At 42.7% G+C, this 20936-nt stretch overlaps 1 protein-coding gene across 9 annotated transcripts in view; it reads right to left on the bottom strand.

The window, feature by feature from the left end:
* Positions 1 to 20936, bottom strand: part of VPS13D (vacuolar protein sorting 13 homolog D) — a 275671-nt gene that overhangs the window by 231784 nt on the left and 22951 nt on the right. For 8 of the 9 annotated variants that reach the window (XR_015143441.1, XR_015143438.1, XR_015143440.1 and 5 more), the window contains 14 exons: positions 20474 to 20578; positions 19114 to 19284; positions 18623 to 18723; positions 17341 to 17509; positions 15091 to 15192; positions 14753 to 14954; positions 13537 to 13716; positions 12197 to 12327; positions 11289 to 11364; positions 10680 to 10850; positions 9122 to 9252; positions 5514 to 5646; positions 1766 to 3979; positions 490 to 641 (listed from right to left, as the gene is read on the bottom strand). Coding sequence is in view for 5 of the 9 variants with exons in the window: in XM_086344602.1 (XP_086200728.1) it covers positions 490 to 641; positions 1766 to 3979; positions 5514 to 5646; positions 9122 to 9252; positions 10680 to 10850; positions 11289 to 11364; positions 12197 to 12327; positions 13537 to 13716; positions 14753 to 14954; positions 15091 to 15192; positions 17341 to 17509; positions 18623 to 18723; positions 19114 to 19284; positions 20474 to 20578 (4038 nt within the window). In the remaining 4 variants the exon portion in view is untranslated. Of the gene's footprint in view, positions 1 to 489; positions 642 to 1765; positions 3980 to 5513; positions 5647 to 9121; positions 9253 to 10679; positions 10851 to 11288; positions 11365 to 12196; positions 12328 to 13536; positions 13717 to 14752; positions 14955 to 15090; positions 15193 to 17340; positions 17510 to 18622; positions 18724 to 19113; positions 19285 to 20473; positions 20579 to 20936 lie in introns of those variants that run through there. The other variant, XM_086344606.1, reaches the window with a different exon arrangement.

Below are 20936 nucleotides of genomic sequence, written 5' to 3'. Positions count from 1 at the left end.
ACCACACACACACCCTGGACCATTTCATTTCAATGGGGGCAAGACTAATTCTCCCTTGAAAGGATCTGTCAACAGCTCAGATAATCAGATTGTTTTATAGGTGGGCCACATATGCCAAAAGTGTGACAAGAATTATAACACTCTGGGAAAGAGGGATCCTGACTTTTTAAGCAATAATTTTCCTCATTTCTTAATGGCAACAGAATTAACGATTTGCCCTCTTCCACTCTATAATTCACCCCTCCACATGAAGAAGCTAACAAAGACTGATTCAGTGATAGAAGGACATGATAAAAGGATACCATGCTTATTAGAACAAGTTATTGACAATAATGTGCATCAACAATATCTCTTTGAATTTATATTTTCCTTCCAACATTTTATATATACAAAATATAACAAGACATAAACATAACACATGTATATAACAAATATAAAATCATTACATGACTTCAACTGTCCTGACATAAAAATCAATAGCGTGCTTACTTGAACCGGATTAACAAATTTTCCTTCAATCTTCATGATGCTAGAAGCTCCCAGGTCATCTGGACTAAGTGAGAAAGTCAGTTCAGATTCTCTCTCTATAGGGATCTTCTCCAGTTTAAACTGAATGGTCGTGTTGTTGAGGATGTGAAAAGCTGGCGTAAGAGAGAAGAAATGACCGACTAGAAACACTCAGACTGATTGCGTCACTGCTGACCAAGTGAGGGTATATAACAAGCCCAGGAGTTGCTCTTTGACCACGAAGGCAGGTTAGCCTGGCGCCGAGGGTCTGCAATTGAGTACAAACCCTGGCAACTATTCCAAGACCAAAACTCACAGCAAGCAAGGGTATAAGATAAATTTACACATAAAGAGCATGTTACAGCTATTTTCATAACAGGCTCCATTTGATGGTTTCAAAATATGGTGCAGTGAACATTAACCCAGGCAAGGGTCCTCAGTAAGCTTCTCTTAACATCCCAAGCTGGCATTTTCCAAACAAATTTGCTCATCCATGCCCAGCTTTAGATTGATCCCTCTTATTGGGTCTAACTCAGAATCAAGGACAACAGAGAACTCTAAGTGAACAACTTTTAACCCAAGCAGAGAAAGCAATCTTTCGGTAACTATCTTTCGGTAAAAAGGAATCAGTGTGTTAACATCTGAGAACCATACGAGTTCTCAAAGGCATTAATATCTTTACCAATCAATATAGCTTAGCTGATTTCTATAGATGCCAAGACTAACAGATTGAACTGCTTGGTTTTAGCAGATCAGATTGAGAATACATAAACACAAGCACTTTATTCCTAGAACCCTGCACCAAACCATTACAGAAGATGGCAGGATAGCCAACAGAGACCATAACATCCACAGACTAAATTGCACATTCTATTTCTGTCAATCCCTCCAGCTATCTTAGACTACAATATTTAACTAGGAAAGATCTACAGCTTAGGAATGAAAAAGTCATATGCATCTGACTAAATTACATAATACTCTAACAGAATCCACCCTCTGAATCCCAGTGAATGAATACTCACCCAAGGGGGCCACTTAAAAAATCCTTATTTTGCCAAAAATGGCATTCAGTGGGAAAAGGTGCAAACATTCAAACGTAATATGAAAGCATTCTCTTAAAATTCTATTTTAACTTCTTAAATATTCACTTAGGGTAATTCTAAAAGAAAGGTTTTTGTTGTTATTTTAAGCCAGGTACTACCTTCATAGCTGGGTCTGGAATCTAAACAAAATGAGAAAAAAGATACCCATGCCTCACCTTGACCTCTATGCAAAGATTCAAAGAAATCATGTCGGGTGAAGTGAGCTTCTTCCTGACTATTGGCATTGGTAGACCCAGACAGAGGGCAGAACGCCCGGCTCATTTCCGGCCCGGGGCCCTCTCTGCCTGTCAACTGGGTGCAGTTCAAAGAATATAATTTAATGTCTTTGATTTCTACTTGCAGACGGTCACTTCTGGATTCATCATCTCCTGCCACAAAATTCTGGATGAAGATCTGTCCCAAGTGTCCTACCAACAACTCGGGACTCCCAGGCTTCCGAGGGATGGAAACCACTGGCGATTCAATGTTTATGTTCAAGATGAGCTTTACGGTGTCAGAATGAGACGCACCTAGGCCAAACCCATATGGTTCATTTTCTTCTAAGAAAAAGGAGTCCCGGGCCTTCCTGGGAGTTTCAAAGAGTGATACCATCTCACTGTACTCAGCTGTCTTAGTGGCTAGGACCGTGGTGACTTTGGTGGCTGCGCTTTTCAGCATACTTCGAAAATTTTCTTCCAGCTCATCCATGGACAACGTCAGCTCCTTCAAGAATTTAGCGGAGTGGTTGTAATGCAAGGAGGCCATCTTGAGGTTGAGAAAACATTCCTGTTTAGATTTCTCAACAAAGGTGAAACTCAGAGCATCAGTGAGGGCTGCGTCTTCCATTCTGACAAATACAGATTCATAGAAGCCAATATCACTGATGATATTTTCATAGCCTACGGAATTTCCAATGCTGACAACATATTGGTTCTTAACATTCTCTTGTGTCAAATCCATAAGCTGCAAACAGCCGAGAGAACCATTCATGTCAAATGTGTTGCCCATGGAGACATTAACTTTGGTGCCACCTATACTCGCTGTTGCAATCTTTCTGCCATACTTCTCTCCATTTGCCATTCCCACCGTCCGAAGGAGCAGCAGGTTAAGTCTGTGGATTTCCACTGCAACCTCCGTGTTTTGTTCATATGTAGATTGGTAAGTTCCCTGTTCCCTAAAGCTTCTTTCAAAATCAGTCATTAAAGGTTGAGGACTCAACTCATCTTTTTCCTTGGGAAAAGATTTTTGAAGAAAACCAATCAGCTCCACAATTGTCTCTGGATTTAGGATGATATCCAAATTATTCACCTGCAATGAAATCACCTGAAGGGTGCTATCCAAATTCATGGACGGGCACTCTGAACTCACAAACTGATATTCCAGTTTTATGAGGGACTCTTGTTCTTTGGTGAGAACTCTGTCCAGAGAAATACTAGTGGCTGACTGGTTGTTCCGTGTGGCAGCACTCGTGAAGTGGGCCACGTTGGACCCAGAGACGGGAGATTGGGCCCTGCTGTCCCGGAGGCTTCCTGTCGGGATATCAAAGCTCAAGTTCTTGTGGGAGGCCATCAAAAGGTCAAAATCAGCGCCATACGTCTGCATGGTGTCCACCAGGAGCAAACCATGAACGGTGAGGGAGACCTCAGCATCATAAGGCCTCTTCACAAAGTGAGCATTGGTGCCAAACACCTTGAGCACAGAGATGTACCGGCCGTTGCTCTCAACACCAAGCTGCATGCAATTCACCTTAAACTCCGCCAGGAGGAGCTGTGACTCCACCAAGACCTCCCGAGTATGCTGCTCCAACATCACAATGCTCTGGGTCAAGTTCATCACGGAGTCTTGCAAACTTCCCCGCTGTCCCCCTTGGGGAAAAATCTTCTCCTTCATCTGAGAGTCAAAAGTCTTCATTTCTGGGGTGGTCAGGAGAGCAAAACAATTCTTCAGAGCAGATATTTTATCTTCATTGATGTGGATCTTCAGGTCTGGTAGGTTGCCTGAGAGGACGGCTCCAGGGTACTTGGGATCTGATGTATAAATCAATCGACGTTCTAACTGGAGGTGAACGTTGAATTTCTCGACCACGTGGGTCGGTCCCACGTCAATATCCTGGACATGCTTCCAGTTGTCCTTCACGCGTCCAACCATGATCTGCAGGTCGAGAAAGGACAGCGAGTACCTCTCGTACATCTTCGTGCTCATGAGATGTGCTTGAAGCTGCTCTTCACTGAACTTGACTCCAGAAAATGGAGGTGTTTTCTCCCCATTACTGCTGCTAGTCTCAGGAGGTGGGGTATTGGGAGGTGTGGCAAGAGGGGTCTTATATTCATCATCACTGAACTGATTCTCTTCCAATGCTGACCCGTCCCCACTCTTCCTCTTGGAGTCATCTGCAGATGAAAACAGAAGATTTAAAGTACATGTCGGCTCTTGCCTTCCTCCCCCATTTAATGTAATAATTAAGAAAAGTAGAGAAGAGTCGGACACAACTTAAGAGGCTGAACGACAACACGAAAGAATCAAGAGCCCTGATTTAAAAAATAAACGGATGAAAACTCTTAGCATAGTATTCTGTATTTCCCATGTATTCAGAGTGAACTTATCTACTGATTTGGAAATCAAAACACAAAGAGTAAAAGTTCATGGAACATGAGGAAAGATGGAGACCTGCTAACACAGGAACACATGTCAGGGTGCAGAAACGAACAATGCCCTCTAGACACTGTCCCCCCGCCCCCCAACATCTGAGCTGCACTGCATGAGCTGCCATCACCAACCCTCCTTATTTGTTTACTTTTTCCTGTATTCATCTATGTGTTTGTTTTGTCCCCCCAACTAGAAGTTTCCTAAAGAACAGAGGTTTCCTCTGCCTCCTCAACACAATACCCGAGTTTTAGATCAGCACTTGGCGAGCAGTAATTGCTTAATATGTCAAGTTTCCAGCCCCAAATTCACTCAACCCCTCTCTTCGGCACCTGAGCAGTGTCGCGACAACTACAAAAACACGTCCCTAGGTTTGGTCACCTGTGTCTCTGTCCCATGTTAGTGTTTTATAAATCCAAGTAGGTACTTTCTGAGGTTGTGTGATCCTTTTCTTCGGATGTAATTCCCTTTACACATCCCCTTAGGGCCAAGCTCATACCAGCCAAAGAGTAGAAACAACCAAATGTCCACCAACTGATGAGTGGATAAATATTATAAAATGTAGTATATCAATACAAGGGAACATCATTTAGCTGCAAACAGAAATGAAGTATTGATAACATGCTACAGGGCTTCCCTGGTGGCTCAGATGATAAAGAATCTACCTACAATGCAGGAGACCAGGGCTCAGTCCCTTGGGTTGGGAAGATCCCTTGGAGAACAGAATGGCTATCCATTCCAGTATTCTTGCCTGGAGAATTCCAAAGACAGAGGAGCCTGGCGGGCTACAGTCCAAGGGGTCAAAAAGAGTCAGACACAACTAAGTGACTAACACTTTCACTTTCCCTTCTTTCACAAAATGGATAAACCTTGAAAACACTAAGTGAAAGAAGTCATACATAAAAGGTCTCATATTACATGATTCTATTTACATGAACTGTTCAGAACAGGCAAATAAACAGAGATAGAAAGATCAGTGGTTAGCAAAGGCTAGGAGAGGTGGTAATAGAGAATATGGGTCTAGAATGTCTTCTTGGGACAAAGAAAATGTTCCAGAATTAGATAACAGTGAGAGCTGTACCATTTTATGAATATACCAAAAACAACTGAATTGTACATTTTCAAATGGATCTCAATAAAACTACTATATAAAAAAGTAACAAGTTAACTTTGGAGCCTAGAAACGTTAAATAAACCCCTATTTAAGCTTTACTTGGTTCAATGAGAGAGAGAGATCAATCTGCCAAGATATGCCTTTATTACTTCACATTCACACTGTACCTTGGGTGTTGGTCAACAGCATTCTTCCTAGATCCACAACAACCAACACGGGATTCTTGAACTTAAAGTCATCAGGAAATATCACTTGAGGGGCAGAAATGTCCAGTCTCACAGTCCACCGTTTACTCTCCTCCTATAAAAATAGAATCAACCACAATTAAATAGCCTTGAACTACAACAGCTAAGAGTGGGCACTTTTATCAGCTGGAGCTCAAGCTTCCCTGAAGGTCACACTAGGATCACAGGATGACCTAATGGTCTATGGTATTAAAGCAAAACATTTAAAATAAAAGTGGATCCAAATGCTTAAGGATATGAGACATTACCAGAGGAAAACGGCTGAAGTGGGCAAGAAAAATGTGCAAATTACTGGTTTGGGCGTTGCTTGCTATTTGATTCTGATGATCGATGGTTTAAGAAAGGTCTTATTTCTAAAGACTTAATACTTTAAAAGTATTGTAGAAATTATGGAATTCAAATAAATGAGAAATCTAAATATTTTTATTTATTCATGGACATTGCTAAGCACGAACTTTCAGGCCAAAATATCTTACTGAAAAACATAAGCTTTGACATTTTAAATATAAAAAAGGGACAATTCATTAATTTGTTAATGGCTCTTCCCATGAATTTGTTATATAAATTAGCTAATTTATATAAATGCTATCAAAGAGGATTATATACAGTAAAAAATTAACAATTTATATATTGTTTCAATTTATTTAAATTGAAGGACAATTACAATACTGTGATGGTTTTTGCCATACATCAATGTGAATCAGCCATAAGTATATATGTGTCCCCTCCATCATGAACTCCCCTCCCACTGCCCTCCTTACCCCATCCCTCCAGGTTGTCAGAGAGCAACAGCTTTGGGTGCCCTGAGTCATACATCAAACTTACACTGGTTATCTATTTTACATATGGTAATGTGTATGTTTCAACACTATTCTCTCAAATCATCCTACCTCACCGTCTCCAACTGAGTCCAAGAGTCTGTTCTTTATGTCTGTGTCTCTTTTGCTGCCCTGCATGTAGAACTGTCTGTACCATCTTTCCAGATGCCATCAGTTCCGTTCAGTTCAGTCCCTCAGTTGTGTCCAACTTTTGCCACCCCATGAATCGCAGCATGCCAGGCCTCCCTGTCCATCACCAACTCCCAGAGTTTACCCAAACTCATGTCCATTGAGTTGGTGATGCCATCCAGCCATCTCATCCTCTGTCGTCCCCTTCCCCTCCTGCCCCCAGTCTCTCCCAGCATCAGAGTCTTTTCCAATGAGTCAACTCTTCGCATGAGGTGGCCAAAGTATTGGAGTTTCAGCTTCAGCATCAGTCCTTCCAATGAACACCCAAGGACTGATCTCCTTTAGGATGGATTGGTTGGATCTCCTTGCAGTCCAAGGGACTCTCAAGAGTCTTCTCCAACACCACAGTTTAAAAGCATCAATTCTTCGGCGCTCAGCTTTCTTCACAGTCCAACTCTCACATCCATACATGACCACTGGAAAAACCATAGCCTTGACTAGACGGACCTTTGTTAGCAAAGTAATGTCTCTGCTTTTGAATATGCTATCTAGGTTGGTCATAACTTTCCTTCCAAGGAGGAAGCATCTTTTAATTTCATGGCTGCAGTCACCATCTGCAGTGATTTTGGAGCCCAGAAAAATAAAGTCTGACACTGTTTGCACATCTATTTCCCATGAAGTGATGGGACCAGATGCCATGATCTTCGTTTTCTGAATGTTGAGCTTTAAGCCAACTTTTCCACTCTCCTCTTTCACTTTCATCAAGAAGCTTTTGAGTTCCTCTTCACTTTCTGCCATAAGGGTGGTGTCATCTGCATATCTGAGGTTATTGAGATTTCTCCCGGCAATCTTGATTCTAGCTTGTGTTTCTTCCAGACCAGCGTTTCTCATGATGTACTCTGCAGAGAAGTTAAATAAGCAGGGTGACAATACACAACCTTGACATACTGCTTTTCCTATTTGGAACCAGTCTATTGTTCCATGTCCAGTTCTAACTGTTGCTTCCTGACCTGCATATAGGTTTCTCAAGAGGCAGGTTAGGTGGTCTGGTATTCCCATCTCTTTCAGAATTTTCCACAGTTTATTGTGATCCACACAGTCAAAGGCCTTGGCATAGTCAATAAAGCAGAAATAGATGTTTTTCTGGAACTCTCTTGCTTTCCTGATGATCCAGCGGATGTTGGCAATTGATCTCTGGTTCCTTTGCCTTTATATGCCTTAATATACGGTATTTATCTTTCTCTTTCTGACTTACTTCACTCTGTATAATAGGCTCTAGGTTCATCTACCTCATTAGAACTGACTACTCCAATGCATTTCTTTCCATAGCTGAGTAATATTCCATTGTGTGTATGTACCACAACTTATTTATCCATTTATCTGTCAATGGACATCTAGGTTGCTTCCATATCCTAGTATTGTAAATATATAATTTATACATTTTATATATACTATATAAATATAATTTATATAACTACATGTAGTAATAGTAACATTTGGTAAATTATATGTAGTAGTAAAAGATAATTTATATAAATGCCATGAAAGAGAAACCTCTTGGTCTAAGATAATCAGAAGTACTAAATGCTGTTATTTGTATTGAAACACATGCAAAAACAAAAAACAAAACAAATTCTGCATCCCATACTACAAACCCCTAAGTGTTGCCCCTGAACATTTCTGCCATCCCTTACACTCCCAGCTGGCTCTGCACCAACTACAAGCTACCCTCTGAGTGGTACACCTACTGCTGCATCTGAGCAGCACATCCCCAGGACAGGGTCAGAAACTCAGTTTAGCTGGACTGTTGAGATGTTTCTTGGCTCTTCCTGTGCACAAGCGTCCTCATGTCAGCTGGGCATTCGGCATCACAAAGTGATCATCACTCCCAGGAATCAAAATGGAGGTATCGGGCTTCCCTGGTGAACCGGTGGTTAAGAATCCTCCTTGCAATTCAAGGGACACTGGTTCAATTCCTGGTCCGGGAAGATCCCACATGCAGCGGAGCAACTAAGCCCACGAGCCACAGCTCCTGAGCCCACACACCTAGAACCCATGCTCCACAACAAGAGAAACCACTGCACTGAGAAGCCCGTGCACCACAACAAAGAGTAGACCCTGCTCGCCTCAACCGGAAAAACCCACATGCAGCAACAAAGACCCACCACAGCCAAAAAAATAAACAAACAAATCTTTAAAACAAAAAGTTACTGGGGCATCATTCCAATAGTTTTTCTTCTGATAACAGTAAGTAAAAGGGGGTGTTCTTAATTGAAATATTTACAAAATGTCAGGTCTAGAAAATGGAACAAAGACAAGTCTTGAGAACGTTCTAAGACAGAAACAAGGAAGAAATAATAGATGATCTAGTCTCAGTCATTTGTTTTTATTTATTACACCCTGACTGTAAAAGACATGGGATTTTACTTTTTGCTAGCTGATAAGTATTTCATAGATTCTGTTTACTTATTAGTGTAATTGATACAAGCATGACTCTCTACTGTAGATAAAGAACTTCCCAAAAAGAATGCCTTCCTCTTCCCACCCCCACCCCCAAAAGGAGCATTCGTTATGTCCACTTACAATGAAATCACCCACTAGCAATCGGTCAAGAGTCTGTCGGATTTCTGCCTTGGTCTGCATCTTCAGTCTGTTGTACTGTCTTCGCGCAGCTTCAGCCACTCTCAACTCAAGTTCAGATTGATAACCAAAACCTGCCAGATTGGAAATATCCAAGAGTCAGAATGTTCTTATGGTTGGGTGAAAGAAAGCGCTGCAACATCTACTCTCACCAGGAATTTCCACCATAGCTAAAAAACAGTCTGTACAACAGGAGTTCCTTACTCCAGCCTGAGCTGGGGTCACAGGAAAGTGGCAAAGACAGTGAAGGACAGCCATGCAGAGAAAGGTAGTACATAAGAGGTGGGTATCTAAGTTATCAGAATTTCTAGAATCATTTTCTGAAAGATTCTAAAGTATTATATTTCAAAATCCTTAAAAGCATGATTATTACTGAAAGGGAAACTGGAATTTAGGAGGATTTGCCTTCTACATTCCATCAGTGTCAGAGCAATGAAGCTAAGACATTTATGGTCACCGTCTACATGAAAGGGGTTTCCCAGAGGGCTCAGTAGTAAAGAACCCACCTGCCTATGAAGGAGACATGGGTTCAATCCCAGGGTGGAGGAGATCCCCTAGAGGAAGAAATGGCAACCCACTCCAGTATCCTTGCTTGGAAAATTCCACGGACAGAGGAGCCTGGTGGGCTGCAGTCTGTGGGGTCGCAAAGAGCAACTAAGCATGCACACACATTCATGTACATGCTGCTGCTGCTGCTAAGTCACTTCAGTCGTGTCCAACTCTGTGTGATCCCACAGACGTCAGCCACCAGGCTCCCCCGTCCCTGGGATCCTCCAAGCAAGAACACTGGAGTGGGTTGCCATTTCCTTCTCCAATGCATGAAAGTGAAAAGTGAAAGGGAAGTCGCTTAGTCGTGTCCGACTCTTAGCGACCCCATGGACTGCAGCCTACCAGGCTCCTTCAACCATGGGATTTTCCAGGCATGAAAAGACTCAAAAACTGGATCAAAAACTAAAACAACCCTTATGAAAGAGGAGTGACGGATATATTTAGGAAAGCACTATTGTTTTATCGATTTCTCTATCAACAGAATTGCTTTTTTTGCATATACTGTCTCAAATCTTTTTGGGAGACAAAGGCAGACATATGTATACCAGTGCACAGAAGAGTCCAATGACAACCTCTGCAGTATATATCGCTGCACCAAACAAGTAAAACAGACCACTCTCATCTAGCAGAAAATTCTTGAACATTCCTCCTAAATTCTCTGGCCTAAAATATCCTGGGTAGCCAAGGAAACCACTGTCGTAATAGTTGGAAAGTATTTTAAATGCATGCTAAATGAAGGCAAAGAAAGAAAAAATATTAAGTCATTGATTCCCCTTGGAAGAGCAACTTTCCAAGGATATTCACTTTGATTCAGTATCGAAGGACAACCCTTCCACTTACTGTCAGGCCTTTTCTAGCACTACCAGGTCACCGGAATGTATAATAACCCTTGTCCCAGAAGCGACAACAAAGAGGTCATTAGAAAGTAACATAATCAAACAAAAAAGTTAACCTGAGGTATGAACCTTTCCCTTGTAGAAAAAGTCTGCCACTTTTTTAATAGCCTGGGGATTATATATGATGTTCAAGGGCCTCGTGCTGACATTCAGCCGCCTCTCAAAATGGCTGTGCACTGGATTTCTCTCGTACAGCATCTCAAAAACCGGGTCATCTGGGTCTGCAGCTAGAGGAAAAGAACCAGAGGGGGAAAAAAATAAATAGAACACAGCAAAACAATCACCTTATTCTTTATAACTGGCAAAGAATTCTGGGGGGAAAAAAGACATTTCCTCAATTATTTTCCAATTAAGTCTCATTTTCAAAAACTTTATAAAATAGAGAGCCCAATAAGGACTGCCTCTAGGTATCAACAGGACTCCTCAAGACCAAGTTGCTGTATTCACTCCCATCATGGAACCCCAGACCTGGAGGCCCTGTGAGTTGCTCCAGTCACTCACGAGTCAAGGGAGAGCACAGGGGCGTCTCCAGGTCAGATAAGGATCCACACAGCAAACCCATGGGCACAAAACAGGACTCACTCCCTCTTTGACCTCTGACCAAGACTACTGATCTGTAATCATTGCATTTTTAAGGTTGAATTTAAGAACACGTGACAGTTTACCAGGATAATGATGGCTGCTGTCTGCAGACGTTGTTTGGAGTCCAAAAGACTGGGAGACTCTGCCAACTTCCTTTTGCTGATGAACACACACAAAACACATAAAGGTCAGGGTGAGAGGGGCCAATTCACCGTGCACACATTCTCTCTCATCTTACCCTTTGGCGTCACTCTCACTTAGCACAGTCGAATCAAAACTCACGTGACATCAGGGGATGCAGACCTGGAGGCCGAGCCCTCCAGTCTGTGCCTTCCCCAGCCTGTACAGGCAGGTGCTGTTCTGCACTCGGCACTACATGAACTACTGCTCAACGAGGACTGGACGTGCACAGCTTTTCACACTTTCATTCTGCCCTCCCACCCTATCACCAACCCCCTAAGCCAAAAAGTTATGGGAAGCATAAAAAGGAGCTAAAGATTCAACTCTTCTGATCATATCCTTGCCAACTCAGTAAGATCAAAGATCTTCTCGTCTAAGAAGAATATTATATATAAAAAAGTACACATACAGAGAAAACTTGAAGTGGTTCTTCTGTAACTCTAGAGAGATGAGAAGTCCTATCAGTGACTAAGGATCAGAATGCATGAAAATCACTGTCAAGATACAGAGGAAATTCAAACACTGAACCTGAAATGCAGGAAATAGTCATGCTGATAGCATTTTCTTCCAAATCCAGGCAACTATTCTAAGGTGGCTACAACACCAGGTGGGGGGAAGTCACTGCCATAAATCCCACCAACACATGGTAACAAAATCAAAAAACTTATCTAACTCTAGTTATAGTCTGATCAGCGTGTCTCTCTCAAAATGATCAAATATCGGAACAAATCAAGTTAATATTACTAATTGCTTGCCTAAAACTGATGGCAATTCACCAACACCCTGAACGAAATCATACAGCTATACGTACTGGATTAGGGAAGACCAGAAGAGGAAACATGGTTCCTTCCGTAGCCAGGTCTCGAAGAAAGAGTCCACCCAACCGGACTAAGAGCAAGGAGGAGTTTCTTCGAGGAAGGGATTCTGCTAGAAGTTTTACACCTACAGAAGATAAATGTTAAGAGCTGATACTATGCCACCATAGCCTTAAGTATTTTCAAAGTATTAGATACTTTATAAAAATATTATAAAATCTAATATAAAAATATTAGATTTTAGAGTGAACTATCAGATATCATGAACTATTTCTCCTTCGAACTGGAACAAAATAACCCTATCTACATATCTATATGTCTACTTCCGTTCAGTTCAGTCGCTCAGTCATGTCTGACTCTTTGCAACCCCATGGACTGCAGCATGTCAGGCTTTCCTGTCCACTGATGTAAATTTGTGAGGAATATCAGAAGCTTTCTAACACAATGAATTTTAAACAGAGCATTTCACAATTCAGTTCAAGCAATCTGCTAGTTCACACTAAGTTTATGACTTCTCAGCTCTCAAGATTACAAAGTCAAAGCCAGTCAAAAACTGGCTTTTTTTTTTGGTCACTTGCCTTTAAACTACCGCCAGACCTCAGATAAGTGGCTGTTTTATGAACTACAATAAATCTATTTGTGAGAAGACATAACTAACATCTGGGCATTTATTTATATACCTTCAATTCAAATTCACAAAAAGAAGTCAAAAATTTTTCATTATTTGCAGATTCCATATTTGCAAATTCACCTACTCACTAAAATTTACTGTAACCCCAAAAATAATACATTCACAGTGCTCTGCAGACATGTGCAGAGCATTCAAGTCACCTGAAGTGCGTATTTCTAGTTGAAGTTGAACAAGGCAACAATCTGCCTTCTTGTTTCAGCTCATAGCAGTGCCCTTATCATGATCTAATTAGTGCCAGCTTTTGGCATTTTTGTGCTGTTTTTTGGGGATTTCGCTGTTTAAAAGGGCCCCCAAGCACAGTGCAGGAGCGCTGTGTTTTACAGAGGAAATACATGTAGTAGATAACCTTCACTCAGACATCAGTTACAGTTTCAGTGTCGCTGGCCATGAGATCCATTAATGAATTAACAACATGTATTAACTAAGGTGTCATTAAACACACAGACACAGAGAACAATGTATTTATCTACTGATGAATGTGATCACCAAATGCTTACAGACACCTAACCTTGTGTTTCCACTAGGGGCCATGACTCAGTACTCATGGCAACTTTCTACAACAGAACTACCACAAATACCAAGACTCAAGTGGACACTGGTGTCTGGGGAGATAGAGAGCATCAGGAAGCATTTTGGGGGCAGCACCTGAAAACTCAAGCTGCATGAAAGCACTCTGGTTCATCTGGGGAGCCCCCTGCTCCTGGTGCAGCAGAGTCACAGTCCCTCGCTGCAGCTGCAAGTTCAGTTTCGCAAAGACATGGTCTCGCTTTGTGTATGTGTTCATACAAGAGGCGTCCGCAGTAGGGTCAAAAAACTCCTCGGAGCCTGAACATGAGGAAGAAGAGGCTTTAAGAAAACACGTGGGAAAGTTTAAAAAGCACTGATGGCAGTCTCAATGATATGATATAACTATTATCTGCCCTTTAGGAAAGAACTCCGAAGTCATGGGTGACTTTTATTCACCAACATGAAATGACTCTAACTGCCTTTACAAGGGCTCTGATCAACTTACTGTCAAACGAGGGGCAATGTCAAATTCATGATAAACCACAGTATAAGGCAGCACTGCCCAACACAGTGCAATGCTCTATACACTGCACTGTCCACATGGTGGCCACTAACCACAGGAGGCTCTGAGCACTGTGGCTCATGTGGCTAGTCAACTGAGGAAGTGAATTTTTGATTTTATCTGAATAAATTTAAATAGCCATTTGTGACTGTGGCTACCACATAGGACAGCCTGAGTCTAAAGGGTGATTCTGGACTGGTATTCAAGTCCTCAGGGTTTCAAACTTTTGAACTGGCTCAGACTTAATTCTCTTACAGTCACTGCCACTCAGATCTGTTTGAAACCATGTAAATATTCAAATTCAGTAATGGAGTTGTAAATGAAATATCTCTTAAAACCTACTCTCAGGCTTCGCTGGAGGTCCAGTGGTAAAGAATCTGCCTGCCAATGCAAGAGACACAGGTTTGATCCCTGGTCCAGGAAGATCCCACATGCTGCAGAGCAACTAAGCCCATGGGCCACAAGTATTGAGCCTGTGCTCTAGAGCCCAGGAACCGGAACTACCGAGCCCACGTGCCACAACTACTGAAGCCCACGAGCTGAAACTAGAGAACAGCCCACACAGCAACAAAGGTTCAGCACAGCCAAATATAAATAAAGAAAATTATTTTTTTTAAAAACCTCTCTCTGCCTCTATAAACATGAGACAAACTGCTACAAATGTCTACCTTTTTTTTTTTTTAATTTGAAATATACCATGGGCCAGTTTCACAAATAATAGGTGAACCGTGAACCAAGTGTCTCCCTTCACTGTAATCAAGAAGGGCACATGAAAGCCAGCTGCCGCCTTACCCAGGATCTCCTCGGGAGTCCACTGCTCCTGCGGCTCTGCCATCAGGCCCTCCACTGGCTTCCCTTCAGGGCTCTGCTGCCCGTACCAGCCACCCCAGCCAGGAAACCAGGACTGAAGGTACTGCAGCATCCCGCTGCCTCCCCCGGGGCCTGGGTCTCCAGGAGAGTCTCCCAGAGGATCCAGCTGAGGCTCCCGTAGGCTCTGTGTCAATCAAAATGAGCACACGTGAGGACCAAAGACAGAGACAGGGCATGAGGTGCCACTCCTCATTCTCTGTGCCCCCAGAAGCACTCAGCATGCTGGGTGTGAACACAGGTTCTCTCGGAGGATCTCCTACCTCTGCCAGTTCTTCCTGCTTGTGAAACCGTTCATGCACCAGTTCACGCAAAATCTTCAGTTCCTCAAAGCTCTGCTCCTCTTCAATCCGATACATTTCCTCCTGTTCGGGTGAAGACAGACAAAACAGGTGTCAGGGCTGTAGAGAAAGTGGACATCATCACGAACCTGTCCAGTACTAAAGGAACCCACCTGGCCCCCAATGTTTCCAATGTTTCCAAGACCCAGAAACCATGAAGATAAACAGTGAGTTCCATAACTGCTAAGCTTCTGGTTCAAACAGCTTTTCCGTATAACCCCGGTAGATCCTACCTGTACCCTGAGACTAACAGGAAGTGCAGAGAGAGCAGAGTGGTATTGAGTTGTTAACAGGTACATGAAGGACAAGTGTTGCAGGACAAGTGTTGCTGGACTAGCCCATCTTTGCTCAGCAAAGGCAGTTTACAAAATGCTTTCACATGCATTACCTCAACTGATTCAAGTCGGTGGCTGGTTGTTAATCTTCCCGAGTCAGAGGAGGAAACTGAGGACCTAGTTTACAGAGTAAGTGTGCAGGCCTCCAGCTTCTTTATGTTTCATGTGGGACATTAGCAAGGAAGTGGTCATTTTCATTCGTTTCATGCTAGTTAGGAAAGAACAACAGTGGCCAGCGACATACAAAGATGTGGAAGAAAGCGGAGTCAGCTCTCTTAAGCTGCTTCTTGAAAGTTGTTAGTCGCTCAGTGGTGTCGGACTCTGCGTCCCTATGGACTATAGCCCCACCAGGCCCCTCTGTATATGGGATTCTCCTGGCAAGAATACTGACTGGAGAGGGTTGTCATTCCCTTCTCCAGGGGATCGTCCCGACCTAGGGATGGAACCTGGGTCTTCTGTACTGCACGTGGATTCTTTACCATCTGAGCCACCAGGGAAGCCTTACACTCTGCCATTAAGGAAAAGGAGATTATACATGTTTACTTGCTCACCTCAGCTGTAATTTAGATTTTTCCCTTGTTCCATATCTTTCCCTATGCCTTTAAGAAAACTATCCAAAACAAAAGGTCTGGTTTATTCCATCCTTTTATTAAGGCTTCTATGTCAGTAACCATGCCTACACTCATGAAAGAAGCACTAGCAGAGTGGTCATACCTCAGGGTGCCAGCAAGACAGGTGAGAACACCCAAGGATGCAGCACTGCCACTGGTTCACAATGGGGTGTTCTCACGGGCTGAATGTGTCCCCCCGATATGTGCATGCTGAGACCTTGACCCTCAACGTGACAGGATCTGAAGGTGGAGCCCATGGGAGGTGAACAGGTTTAGATGAGGTGATGAGGACAGGACCATCATTATGGGACTAGTTCCCCTGTAGGAAGTGGAAGACAAACAGCTCTCTCTCTGCCCAGGAAAGGCCACGTGAGCAGACAGGGGGAAGGCGGCTGCCCATAAACCAGGAAGATGGTCTTCCCCAAGAACCGAATCTGCCGGCACCTCGATCATGGAATTTCAGCCTCCAGAACTGTGAGAAGTAAACATCCACCGTGTAAAGCGCCCCAGCCTGTGGAATGTTGTTATAGCAGCCCAAGCTAAGACAGGTGCTAAAGGGACGCTTAGAAGTGTTTACTAGAGAGAGTAAAATGAGACAATCCCCAGGCCGAAATTAGTCTAAATTGCTATTACAAAAACTGACGCTCACAAAACCGAAACGAATCAAGGAGGAAAACACTCCCCACTGCCCTCCCCGAGGAGACAGACTGGAACTAGAGGAAGCTCCAGGCCAGGACCCTAGGACTGCCAGCTCCAAGGGTCTCTGGTCCTGCAGGTAACTGAAACTGGAGCTGGCCTTCCCCTCACTGCACACCCTCGGCCTAGGCTCTACCCCCAAAACTCCAGGGTCCATCAAGTCAGTCGGGATTAGGGAAAATGTAAGGAAAAGAGTTAGGATTAGGTGTTCGACACAAGTGACTAGATGCAAAGTCTCTCTGGGCCCTGCACAGAGAGCCAGGGGACCTGGTGGGACCACGGCCCCTTTTCCTTCCTCCCAGCCCATGCGCCAGCTCCCCTCTAGCAACAGAAGGTGGAGAAAGCTTCCTGCAGAGAGGCAAAACCTGGCCTTCCAAGAAGCTCTCACCCTAGTAAGGCCAACTTTATCCTAAAAAACTATGATCCCGAACAAAGACTTTTATTTCTTCACAGATTCCATTTTTTTCAGTCTTGAAGAGACATTCTTAACCTCTGAGTGGAGACGAGAAACACGAGACAACGCCCCTTACCTTGTCGTCTGCAGATAGCAAGCCTCCTCTCAACGTGGTGAAGTACTTGTCAGTATAAGACACGGCATCACGGGCCCGGCCCAACAGGAAGCCCCATGTGCAGCGCTTTCTCTGCTCCCGGATCTCGTGCAAGTTGGCATTCAAAGCGAAATACCACCACTCTCGGCAGCTGAAACATTTCATAGCCATCTAGTTACTTACAGCAAAAGATGAAAATGCTATCGACCCAGGGCGATCCACAGCACACTACTCCTATTCTGGACATCTCTTCTCTTGTCGGCCATCACTTTATGCCTCAAATTCAAATAATATTAGACTAACTTCAACCTGTGGGAAAAGCTAATCCACTGCATCCTCGATAGATACACTGATAATAGTACATTACTCAATTGGTCTGAATGACCCATGACATCAGCCTCTCCCACTGACAGATAATCAAGTGATGGCTTTACAGTAAACACCACTGTAAGATAATCAGCAAGGATTTGACTGTTAAAGATTTTAAATGGAAGACTTCAGGAAAGACTGGAAATACATAGGTCTTTAAAAAAGGTTTACTATATTGACTGGTCAAGTTGAGCACATCTACATGAAAACATTTATTCATCCTATGTGCTTGGTAAGTCACTTCCGTCATGTCTGACTCTGTGATGCTTTGGACATTTACCTTATACATGTCATCAAGTGTATCACATAAATGCTGACCAAACTGGTTAGGAGAAAAGATACAAGGGAGTTGGTTCAAGAGTGCTACAAAATATTTACCAGACAGTCAGATCCCACCAGAGCAAGGCTAGTCTCCTTGCTACATGAGACTGAGTTGTTGTTGCTGTTGTTCAGTTGCTAAGTTGTATCTCACTCTTTGCGACCCCATGGACTGTAACCCACCAGGCTCCTCTGTCCATCAAGTTCTCCATGCAAAAATACTAGACAGGGTTGCCATTTCCTTCTCCTGGACCAGGGATCGAACCCAAGTCTCCTGTGTCTCCTGCACTGGCTGGCAGATTCTTTACCACTGAATCACCAAGGAAACATACCTGAGACTGAAAGGACCTTCTAAATTCCCTTATGCTTGACCGAAGAGTAAACCCGTGATGCCAGAGATACACGATAGCGTGATAACAATGATAACAGAAATGGCATTTTAAAAACCAGAGAAATCGACTATACTTTTATCTTCAACCATGTGAAAAAGACAGTGAGGCACATTTCTGATCTATATACAAAAAAGAACATTCTAGAAAATGCATTCCACACACAACACTTAATTGACAAGCCTTACTTCTCAGACACGGCCACTTTGGGTTTCCATTTTCGGAACTTCACCTGCCTCTCCTTTCGCTCCAGCTCCTTGAGGAATTCCATGATTTGCCGGTACTGCAGCTTTTTATTAGAAGTTAAGCAGTACAAGGTTAGAACCGGTTAATTTCTTTTGCTCAGTAAAGACATTACACATCACAGGGACAAGTCATACTAGTCAACCCAGTGAGTTGAAATCCAGTGCCAACTGCAAGACCAAACTCCAACACTATCCAGAATGTCTCTCTGAACACTATCAGCTAAGTACACAGATTCACTGTCTCTCTTATGCTCTTCGTTCAGCACTTAAAAACATCAAATCAAACTAACCTGAGACACATCCAACCCATGTGTACAAAGACAGTGGGTTCTGCATCCACCATAGCTTGGTCTCATGCGCACTTCCTTTCCCACGAGGGGACCCTTCATCAACACCCCAGTTACCAGCAGAAGTGACAGGAAGGAGGAGGGTACCTGAGAGAGTTTCAAGGGAATGGTTTCCAGGTGAATATCACATTCGATTCGGGGAGTATGCCGAGAGCGCAGAGGCTCTTTGGAGCAGTTTCTCTTCAGAAGAGCAGATGCACACACGGGCTCCAAGATGTAGTGATGGTCACGACTCTCCATGCTCCTGTCCATGGCCTCCTGAGTGTCACAAGAATGGCTGTCATTACAGCAGATGTTTCCCAGATCGAGTCACCTGGTGCAATGTTGTCTAATCTACAGCATACGACATCAGAATCCAAAGGCAGGAGAAAACTGGGAATCTAAAGCTCTCCAGCATTTTTAAATTTGTATTTGTATTTCTTACAGGTAATACATTCACACAGTTTAAAATTTTAAAGGTAAAAAAAGTGAAATCTCTCCTTCCTACTCCTTCTTTCAGTCACCCAGTTACCCTATTCTGAGGCAACCAATGACACCAGTTTCTTACATATTCCACCGGAAGCATTCTGTACAGACTCAGGCAAATGCATAACTTTCCGGTTTTTAAAACCAGTCTTACACAGAAGGTACACATGCTTTTTTACCTTAGTTCTTGAAACTTAATACTGTGTCTTAGAGACTATTATGTATTCATTACAAAGATCTCTGCCCTTTATTTTTTATAGCTGCATACTCTTCTACTGTATGAATGCACAGGATTTATTTAATCAAATTGGCAAAACAAAAACCATTCTGTACAACAGCATGTAAGGATAATCATGGTTGAGGGAAATATGAGAACTTTCTCTCCATTTCACTTAAAACCGCCTACAATTTCTTTACAAAAAGATTAAACTGAGATTTTTCTAAATATCCTTCACAAATGGTAATATTTTACATCCAATGATTTACAATGACATTCTAAGTATTCTTAAAGGAATGCCATCAAAGGTGAAATTTCAACATAAAACATAGTAAGAAATCTCTTCTTAAGAGTCAGATGTGGTGCTTCATTCATTGAAAACCTGGGTGTACAATGGTGGCCAAGAGACCAGAGAACAATAATACGTTAAGTGCATGCAGCTGAATACCATCCAACAGAAGCAATGAACCAGAAGTATAAGCAGCAACACTGATGAATCTTAAAAACGGAGCTTTAAATGAAAAAAAAGAAAACAAATCTATAATACATTATAAATGTAAAACATACAAAAATCCCTATATATTTTTTAGAGTTACAGACATAGCAAGTACCTCAAGAAAACATACTCATACATACTGAAGAACGGATGCCAAGGAGGGAAAGCAGGTGGGAACAGGAAAAGAGACACAGAGAACAAAACCCTACATGGCCATGATCCTACACACTTTATTGCTGTGCTCTAAGACAGCCCTACAAGAATCATACCTGTAACTCCACCTGAGGCAAATCCCCCAATAAAGTGCAATCGACATCCCAATAGATGCTAAACTCTGCCACATCTAATTGCTTTTTCCGCATTAATTTCTGTACCTGAGGGAAGACAGGGAAGAAAGCATGATTCTTTATTCACGAATCTATTCATTCATTCAACAGGCCATTAGTGACGAATCACGCATAGGGCACTTTGCAAGGTGCTGAGGTTACAAAACAATGAAAACATGGTTCTGCTCTTACAGAGTTCAGAATCTAGCTAAATGGAAACACAAACATGTGAACAAATGTAATTAAGCAGAGGAAAGCAGAGAAAGAATATATAAGATGCTACAAGCAAACAACTAAAAAATACCACTGGGCAGATAAGTATCAAAAGCTATATATATATATATATATATATATGTTTCAGACAGAGGGTAGAAGGGAAGGTGTGGGACACATTGCAAGGAATGGG

Source organism: Bos grunniens, chromosome 16 (assembly GCF_055505025.1).
Source record: "Bos grunniens cultivar Pamir isolate PY7600 chromosome 16, Bosgru_T2T1.0, whole genome shotgun sequence".
Classification (NCBI taxonomy): domain Eukaryota; kingdom Metazoa; phylum Chordata; class Mammalia; order Artiodactyla; family Bovidae; genus Bos; species Bos grunniens.
The sequence above is the reverse complement of the archived record's forward strand: the minus strand, read 5'-3'. Positions and strand labels throughout refer to the sequence as shown.